Here is a 9,900-nt window from a genome sequence, read left to right on the forward strand (position 1 = left end):
TCAAGTACCTTGTCCAAGATCGCTACACAGCGAGAGGTAGATGAGGATTTGAAACCAGGTCTTCTGAAGTCCACGATGACAAGCTTTCTGTTAGACCACAATTACCTTACTTTTGTGTGGCATTTTGTAATTTTCAAAGGACTTTCACTTATATTATATCCTGTGAGGCTCACCACAAACCAACGAGGTAGGAAGGGATTTGACAGATCAGAACACAGACTTATGTATTAAATCACATTCCAAGGTTGCCCAGCCCAAATCCATCCCAGCAGAGATCTCACTCTTTACTCTCTCAGCTTGATTTTCTTACTCTCCACTCACACTCAGCTTCCTTCCGCTAGCATTTTTTTTTTGGTTTCTCAGGGGTGTAAAGTTTTCTTGAGAACAGCCAAGGCAAAACATAAGCGATTCCCTTCCTCCATGTCCTGAAATAGAGTACTAGCAATTGCTCAATGGGCAGTGCTTACTATGTGTCAAACATCGTAATGAGCATTTTATATTTATTTAACTTGTTTAATACTCACAACAACGCTGTGAAGTACCTGCTATTATCATCCTCATTTTATAGTTGAAGAAATCAAGACACATGGAAGATAAATAACTTGTCCAAGATCAAAGAACTAGTGAGTGGTGGAGCTGGGATTCTAACCAGGTAGTCTGGCTCTAGACAAACTAGAGTAAAGAACTGAAAATTAGCTGCAGAGCACTTAAAATTGCTCAATTCGAGGTTCTCCGGGGTCTTTTAGACCAATCCTCTGCCCCAGACTGCCTTGTCTGGAAACCATCCCAGGAAGACAGAGTGCTTGCTGCTAATTTGACAGGAATTCTGGAGATATACCAACCACCTATTTCTGGAGGGAGTCTAGAATCACTTTCTCCTACTTCTGTCATATCTCGTGAAATCCCATATGTAGATAACAATTTGAAAAATGTCTCTTGCCCTGTGGTTGGGTGTGGAGGTGGGTTGGCGTGGGGTTTAAGACAGTTGAGGTGTTGGATGTTAGAGAAGTAACACATCAGTGTACCCACTTCATCACCAAGGGTCCTTCATCTCCCCACTCCTCACCCCAGCTGAGATGCCTTTAGTCTATACTAGACTAGGGCTTCCCAAACTTCCCCGATCTTAAGAATTACATGGAGGGCTTGTTAAAAATGTAGATTCTCAAACCTTTCCTCTGAAGATTTTCATTCCATAAGACTGGGGTGGGACCTGAGTCTAGATATTCATATACTTAGCCACTGGTCATCAGCCAAGTTAACACATGTTTGTGTTGTGCTGACCCTATGCAAGAAGCTGGAGATTCAGAATGAGTAGGATTCAAACCCTTCCTTCAAAGAGCTCAGGGCCTAGAGGGATACTGACAAAAACACAGACGTATACGTTATGTCATGGCCATCGTGGGAAAAGTACAGGATATGGTGGGAAAACAGAGAGGGGTCTTTAACTCAGACCAGACGGTGAAGGAGATAGGAGATCCTAAGGCTGCCAGATCTGATACAGCACACACTCTCCTCCTAACATGAAAGGGCTCTCTGAACTGACTTCATCAGCCAACTGGAGGATGCCTACATTCTGTCCACTGTTGCTTTTGGATCCATAAATCCCCTGCTGTTGGTCTAGGATGGTGGTGGAGGGGCTTGGTCAGAGATTCCTCTTTGCCCACGTCCACTTCTTCTTCTCAAGCCTCATATTTGCTTGCTTCATGTATGACCCTCACTTTTCCCATAGGTCAGACACTTTATCTTCAATTTTGTTTCCCATGGGCAGCATTTTTCAGCTCAAATGGCAGGCTGGCTTACATGGATGTCTTTGGCTGAGGTGGTGCCCGAGTGCACCCTGTGGGGACAGTGTACCTCTCATCTCCCCTCATCCAACCCCAAATCCTCCTCTGGATATTTCTCTGAAGAGATGGGCATAGATGACAAGTCACTGGGCCTTGGCACTCTGGCACTGCAGGAAATGACCCAGCCCACCTGGAAAAGGTTGTCTGGTCCTCACCCCTGTGTCATGGAGATCAGTGGCTCCTAATTCCCTGATGTTAAAACCCAGTCATCCTGCTGGATCAGGTGCTGTTTGAGTTCCCTAAGACCCTTGAGGAAATCATACAAAGGGAGGGAGGAGAGCTCCAGTCTTTTGTCAACTAAGGCAAGTTTGGGTGATTAAGCTAAGAAAGCAAAGTCATTTTGGTCCAGAGGATTATTTCTGAGGTGTGTTGGGAACATAGAAATAACTTATTGCCTGGGAGGCAAACCAAACCCAAGATGACTCTCAGCTAATTGCTGGCCTCTCCTTCTGCCAAGCTAAACTCCTTGGTATATAAAGGCCAGTCTCCTCTGTTGTCCTCATCCTCTGCCTTCATCCTTCTCAGCTCTTGCTAAGTGATTTGCTAGCTCAATCCCAAGCTCTTTCACCATGAACAGACAAGTCTGCAAGAAGTCCTTCAGTGGCGGGAGCCAGGGCTTCTCTGGCCGCTCCGCTGTCATCTCCGGCAGCAGCAGGATGAGCTGTGTGGCCCGCTCTGGGGGAGCAGGTGGAGGGGCCTGTGGGATCCGGAGCGGAGCAGGTGGCTTTGGCAGTCTCAGTCTCTATAATCTGGGTGGCAACAAGAGCATCTCCATCAGTGTGGCTGGTGGCTCCCGGGCTGGTGGTTTTGGGGGAGGGCGTAGCAGCTGTGAGAGTGGCTATGGAGGTGGCTATGGAGGTGGCTTTGGTGGTGGCTTTGGTGGTGGCAGAGGAATAGGAGGTGGCTTTGGAGGGGCTGGTGGCTTTGGAGGAGTTGGTGGCTTTGGTGGAGTTGGTGGCTTTGGAGGGCCAGGTGGCTTTGGTGGGCCTGGAGGCTTTGGGTCTGGTGGCTTCCCTGGGGGAATCCAGGAAGTGACTGTCAACCAGAGCCTCCTGCAGCCCCTCAATGTGGAGATCGACCCCCAGATTGGGCAGGTCAAGGCCCAGGAGCGGGAGCAGATCAAGACCCTCAACAACAAGTTCGCCTCCTTTATCGACAAGGTGAGGACAAACAAAGCCCAGAGGTGTTGCGGGGGGTTTGGGCCACTCGGGGGGTTGGTATAGAAAGATGCCAGTGTGATCTGCCAGGCTTAGAGACAGGGGTGTGGCTTCTTGTTCTGGTTCTGCCTTGGCTCCTACAGGATAGTGAGCATGCCTCTCTTGGTCTTTGGGCCCTGTTTTTCCAGCTGTGAAATGGGGAAATGATTCTGGGTTCAGATTTCCTTCTAGGGATGGGAGGTCAGAAAATGAGGCGAGGGTCCAAACATGCTCTTAGCTCTTTTTGAGAATAGGGCATTAGTCGTAACATTGTTTCAGCTAATGTTTATTTGCTCTTGAAAAGCAATTGCTTGATAATCTAAACTAGCTGGTAAACAAACTTGCACTAGTAGACATCTTGGGACTGCCTCTCAATGATGAGTAGCAACTGACTTAACCTTCCGAATGGTGCTGTGCTTCAGCCGCTATCAAATCGAGTGGTCCATGCTGGGACAGGAGAGGGTGTGCTGGGTTTGGAATGTGAGCCTGGGATGGCAAGTTAAGCCTCAGTCAGCTGTAAGCCAAGTAACTGAGAGGGGAAACAGCTAAGGAAAATTTGAAACAACATTGCGAAAGTTAGATCTCGTTGACTGTTTTTACTGCCTGTACAGAGGTGAACAAGTTTTCACTTAAAAAACAATGATAAACAACTTTAGTTATGCTGCCCTCCTTTAGTTTTATTCTGAAAGATCCCAATAGACTAGGGTAGTGCGTGGTTTGACTCTTAGCTTTGTCACTTAGTAGCCACATCACTTTGGGCACTTAATTAAGCTCTTTGAGCCTCAGTTTATCTACAAAATACAGATAATAACACCTCCTTTACAGGTGGTCGTGAGGATTAAATGACAGAATATGCAAAAATTGATATAGACTAAGCACTTAATATATTCTAGCTCTCCCTTTTCTAAATCCTCAAACTTCCAAAATTCCAAAAAGCAAACAAACAAAACAACAACAACGAAACCCCCAGAGGTTATTGCAGTTTGAAAAACTGGGTTCATGTCTCACATTTCTACGCTTTGGGATGGGTGGCCCCACCTGCCCAATTCAAGAGGCTGACCCCCTTTTCTTCCTTTCCTGGCCAGGTGCGGTTCCTGGAACAGCAGAACAAGGTCCTGGAAACCAAGTGGAATCTGCTCCAGCAGCAGACCACGGGCTCTGGCTCGGGCCCCAACAACCTGGAGCCTTTCTTTGAATCCTACATCAGCTTCCTACGCAGGCAGCTGGATTCGGCTGTCGGGGAGAGAGGGAACCTGGAAGGAGAGCTGAAGAACATGCAAAGCCTGGTAGAAGACTTCAAAAAGAAGTGAGGGCTCTGACCGAGGAGTTTTTACTTCCTGGGGGATTAGCAGGGAGGAGTGGCCCCAATTTGAGATTTTAACTGTTCCCAACTACACCTTCAGTCAATACTCTTGGATAGATTTATCTAGGGAAGCATGAGCAAGCAGAAGGCTGGGAGAAGGTGGGGACTGAGACTTCTAGGTGGCTGATTAAGATGTATTTTTCAGTCTCCAAGTAGGCTCCCTCCTACATCAGCCCAGACGAACAAGAAGGCCTCCCAGAGTTTGAAGCCTTTTAGGATGGAGAGACCTCTACACTTTACTATACATTAGAATTCCCTTTGAAGTTTGTCAAAAATGCACATTCCTGTGCTCCAGTCCTATTCATTTTTGAATCAGTGGGTATAGGGCAGCAACTAGGACTCTGAGTGCCCAAGATCTCCTGGGGATTCCAGACAGATTGTCCAGGCCCCACTTTGTACAGCACTCTGTGTGTGCCCAGTCCAATCCCATTTCTGCAGCTTTTGTCAACCTCCTGCATGTTTGGGGCTGTAGTGGACACCGTCTGAGGTCTGTGAGAGGTAAACAGGGCCTCTCAATGTGGGAGGGAGCTCCAGATATCCTCAAAGGTCAGGACCCACCGGGGCTGGGCACACATGCTCTGGAGAGGCCCCATTCCAATTCAACTGCACAAATCTTGTGGGCACGCATAGGTAGCAGGCTCCTTGCTAGGCTCTGGGAATCCAGTGGCAACTCATATTCCCATTGCCTAAAACCTCTTTTCTCCCGGAATCATTCTGGTCTTCGACCTTCTTGAAATCTAAACTCTTGGTGGGAGATTTTAGTCATTCACAGGCACAAAGCTCATAACCTTGATGCCTTCAGAAGACATGAGTTCACTCTTACGCCAAATTTCTACAAAAGCAACTCTAATTAATGAAAAGAGAAACAGAAACAGTGGCTCTGAGCAAATATCTGTCTGGGCCTCTCATCTGCACAGTGTGCTTTGTGAGGTCTGTCAGCCGGGCTAGTGGTCTGGCTCCTTGGAGTCTCCCCAAACCCTGACTGCCCATACCTCAGCCTGCCATCGAGACTTAGAGGGAGAAGAGTGAGGAAGTGGCCTGACCTCTGAAAGGCCTCTAGGCAGAACTGGCTGTATACTTTTTGGGGTTCAGTGCAAAGTGAAAATGCATGACCCTTGTTAAAAATTATTAAGAATTTCAAGATGGCATTAAACTGAGTGTGAGGAACTTCTGAGCCCAGGTCCTGTCTCTGAGCGAGGAGGGGACATTCTGTATAAGTCCTTGAGAATCTCTCTTTTTTTTTTTTACTTCTGAAATGTCACTGTCTAAATGTGTGCCTCTTTCTGTCTCAGGTATGAAGATGAGATCAACAAACGCACTGCGGCGGAGAATGAGTTCGTGGGACTCAAGAAGGTAAGTGAGCTGGGACAGGCAGGTCAAGGTTCTGGGCACTGCCGCCATGGAGAGAGCAGAGTCAGCTCTGGGCACAGTGACCCTATGCTGCATACAGGGAAATGAGGTGTTTGATGAGGACAGCTGCTCTGAGTAAGTACATTGCTGGTAGGGATGACATCTTACAAGGTGACTGATGAACTGATTAGTAATGTCAATTAACAATGAAAAACTTTTTGTAAAGCATTGATCAGGGTTTTCAGCCTACAGACGAACCTGGATGTTATTAATAATAACAGTTCATAAATACTTGTAACTTGTTTCAATTAGTTATCATAAAGATGAAGCAGTGAGAAGAATACCTTCATTTCTATTTAGGAGGTTGGATTTTTGGTACTATATAACTAAAATCATGTATTAGGTAAATGTGCTTTTTCTATCCTTATTCCATGTCTGGCTACTATGTTTTATAGTTTATTACAGCATTGAGATTTGATTGGTCAAAGCGATTAACAGAAAGAAAAACACTTTTCCTTTCTTTTAAAAGGGAGGGTGAGAAGTCACAATTAGAAGGAGGGTCAAAGAGGAGAGATGAAGATTTAAGAAAGAGGTGTGGGTGGCAGGGGAGCAGAGAGTCATTCTTTTGGGTTTCTGACTGCCTCCTCCCTTGTCCCCCCAGGACGTGGATGCAGCCTACATGAACAAGGTAGAGCTGCAGGCCAAGGTGGACACCCTGACCGATGAACTCAACTTCCTGAGGACCCTTTATGAGATGGTGATTCCTTTGTTTGTCAAGCTCCAGAGCCTTCCTGTCTGCATCTCCCCAAACATGCTTCTCAAGTGCAACTTTAGGGGACAGTCAAGTGGCAGAACACTCACAAGAGCAGTGACGGGCCTCAGAGCTCAGCTCCACCCCACCCAGGAAATCTAATTTAGCTCCCCCAGCCTGCACAGACCTGGTCCACAGGGCCAGGGTCCCTCTCTATCCTCTTTACTTTCCCATTATGCTCTACACCTTCCCTCCTGCTCCTGTACTGGTGTCATGGCTACTCCTTTAGAGTACTCCGCCCTGCTGCAGTCCCATGGAAACCCACACAGGATGCTCACCGGCTGATACTTTCAGGCTGACACCTGATTATATTTGTGTATTTCCTTTTTCCTTTAGCTTTGTTGTCCGGCATCTTTTAGACTGCAGCCAGTCCTGAAATGGAAGCTTATTTTTCCATCTCACTCCTAGTTCCATCATTGGGGTATCTCTGCTGATAGGACATTCCCAACATTAATTCCCAACATTCCTTGAGGCCAGGAGATAGTGAAGGTGACCATCCATGTTCCCCACAGGAGCTGTCCCAGATGCAGAGTCATGTCAGTGACACGTCTGTCGTCCTCTCCATGGACAACAACCGCTGCCTGGACTTGGACAGCATCATTGCTGAGGTCAAGGCCCAGTATGAGGAGATCGCCCAGAGGAGCAAGGCCGAAGCTGAGGCCCTGTACCAGACCAAGGTGGGTGCCCTCACCCTATTCTCACACGCTAGTTTTAGGTTCTGCTGCCCTTCATCAAGAATGTTCCCACTCTTCGCAAAACAATGTTGATCGGTTTCTCTTCCGTCAGCTTGGGGAGCTGCAGAACACTGCTGGCAGGCATGGGGATGACCTGAAGAGCACGAAGAGTGAGATCATGGAGCTCAACAGGATGATTCAGAGGCTGCGGGCTGAGATCGAGAGCATCAAGAAGCAGGTGGGTCTGGGCTTCATGGAGAGATCCTGGAGGTCTTCCAGGCCTTAAGGAGAAGGAGAAACGACAGCTGTGTCTCCGCTTCATGCTTTCTCTGTTGTTTCATGGTGTCTGTCACAAGTGGGATAGCACGGTCTCTGGGACACTTTGTTCTCCCAGGTATTCCTCCTGGAGACTGGGCTTCTTGAAGTCTCCCTGTGGAGAGATGATTACTTATTCTGGTTTGCCTAGCAAATCTTGCAACTATAGGTAGGGGTGGCCTTAAACATTCAGCTCTCAGTAGGATCTGCCCTGGGTGAGCTATTAGTCACATATTTCACATAACCTTAATGGCTACGTTGTATCACTGGAATGAAGTGATTAGGAAAGGGAGTTTTTAAACAGTCTTACAAAAAAGAACCACTTACCAGATCACTACTACCTTTACCAGCAAATTAGTGTTCTTTTTCTTGATGAGACATACGTTAATTTCAATGGACCAACAATGAATGAACCACTTGCAAAACTAACTTCTGTTTTTCTAAGCATGCTCTATTGGATTTCTAAGAAAGGGAAGAGAGGGATGCTGGATGGAGAAGAGATCTCCTCTCTGGAAAGATCAGCTGTTTATTTCCTGGTTGTAATGCTAATCGGTTTCTTACCTCCCCCTACCCCAGAATGCCAACCTTCAGGCATCCATTGCTGAAGCTGAGCAGCGTGGGGAGATGGCCCTCAAGGACGCCAATGCCAAGCTCGAAGGCTTGAAGGCTGCCCTACAGAAGGCCAAGGATGATCTGGCCCGGCTGCTGCGTGAGTACCAGGAGCTGATGAACGTCAAGCTGGCCCTGGACATCGAGATCGCCACCTACCGCAAGCTGCTGGAGGGCGAGGAATGCAGGTGAGGGGCCGTGGGGTGAGGGGCTGTGGGGTCAGCATTCTCTGGATATAATTTTAGACTAAACTTTGATAATGAAGAAAGAGGGCAAAATGATAAGAAGAGGACAATTTAGACAAAGTGTAAAGAATCTCCTGAATGACAGCATTCAGGATTCAAGTCCCATTGTTTTTGTCAATCGAGATAAACCAACACTCCAATTTACCGTGAACATCAATATTGTATTACGTACATCTGTTGAGCCTTACCACGTGCCATGTATAAGAAAAAGTGCTTTGCGGTTGTGACAAAAATTATAGGACTGTTCACTGGAATTTTCTGAGATGACAAAAACATACTATATCTGTGCTGTCCAATACAATAGCCATTAGCCACTTGAGAACTTGAAATGTGGCAAGTGCAACTGAAGAACTGAGTTTTACATTTAATTTAATTTTAATAAATTTAAAAAACTTCATGTGGCTAGCGGTTATCATATTAGACAGCTTAGTATAGACAGTTCTTCAATCACCTACCCAAGCCTGAGTCCATATAGTGAGACAACTGATACATACTCTGGAAAAATAACATAACATCAAACGGCAGGTAAAGGGTTAGTGAATGGATATCAAATGCCAAAGGTGTGTCAAGAATTGAGAGCTCTTTATGCTGACTTGCTGCTCCATGCTGACCATGTTCATAGCTCCTGTCTTTATGCAGCTCCCAATCTGATGGAGGGAGCAGAACTCAAGTGTGAGAAAAAAATGTAGAGATTTCTTATGAGTTTCTATGAAAAGGAGTGAGAATGAAGATGGTGCGATGTGTATTGGGAGTTGCGGGATGAGGAGGGAGTGGTTGACACCCGTGGTGCCCACACTGGTAAGATGTGCAGACACATTCCATGTCTGCTCAGATATGTGAACATTCCTGTTCCATGGACAAGAACGAGGCCTAGGAAGATGGGCAGTGTGGGCAGGACATTTTCAAATTCATCACGTATTACGTGTCAGCTCCTTTCACATTTTACCCACCTTGAACAATCATCACCACCACCACCACTAACACTATCCCAGGAGGGCTCACTGGGGAAGGCTTGCTGGAAGAGAAAAGTCAGAAATAAAAAAGGCGGGGCTGGGTGGAGGAGGAGGGGAAGGGCATGCTAAGGTGGGAAGTCCGTCTCAGCAGAGGAGGAGAGGTGAGGATGAGGGCTAATCAAGTGGGATTTGCCTGCAACAGATAATCTTGAGAACTAAGGGCAAGAAGATGAGAGATGGAGTGTGGTAGGTAGCTTCTGGACATCTCATCCTTTTGAAGCATCATCCCCCTTTTCTGGGGAGATCTGGTCAAGGAAACAGAGTTGGAATAGCCTTTATTCCTCTGAGAACTTGACCTCTTGTTAGGCAAATGGGAGAATGTGGCTCCCAAAGTTATAGACCCTCAGCTCTTCAGCTAATAACTCATTGAAGAAATAATACACCTCTCCTTTCTTTTTTAGAATGTCTGGAGAATGTCAGAGTGCTGTGAGCATTTGTAAGTAGCCCTTCGAAAACCTTCCCCCTGGGTTGTAAAAAGAG

At 46.7% G+C, this 9,900-nt stretch overlaps 1 protein-coding gene across 2 annotated transcripts in view; it reads left to right on the forward strand.

The window, feature by feature from the left end:
* Window positions 1–2,413: 2,413 nt before the first annotated feature.
* The window catches only part of LOC105302705 (keratin, type II cytoskeletal 2 oral), a 13,528-nt gene continuing 6,041 nt past the window's right edge, over window positions 2,414–9,900 (forward strand). Inside the window, exons 1-8 of one of the 2 annotated variants that reach the window (XM_023520733.1) lie at window positions 2,414–3,004; window positions 4,126–4,346; window positions 5,696–5,756; window positions 6,415–6,510; window positions 7,095–7,241; window positions 7,351–7,476; window positions 8,130–8,350; window positions 9,822–9,841. In XM_023520733.1, the coding sequence (XP_023376501.1) occupies window positions 2,414–3,004; window positions 4,126–4,346; window positions 5,696–5,756; window positions 6,415–6,510; window positions 7,095–7,241; window positions 7,351–7,476; window positions 8,130–8,350; window positions 9,822–9,841 (1,483 nt within the window). Of the gene's footprint in view, window positions 3,005–4,125; window positions 4,347–5,695; window positions 5,757–6,414; window positions 6,511–7,076; window positions 7,242–7,350; window positions 7,477–8,129; window positions 8,355–9,821; window positions 9,842–9,900 lie in introns of those variants that run through there. The other variant, XM_023520734.1, reaches the window with a different exon arrangement.

Source organism: Pteropus vampyrus, unplaced genomic scaffold, assembly GCF_000151845.1.
Source record: "Pteropus vampyrus isolate Shadow unplaced genomic scaffold, Pvam_2.0 Scaffold276, whole genome shotgun sequence".
In the NCBI taxonomy this organism is placed as follows: Eukaryota; Metazoa; Chordata; class Mammalia; order Chiroptera; family Pteropodidae; genus Pteropus; species Pteropus vampyrus.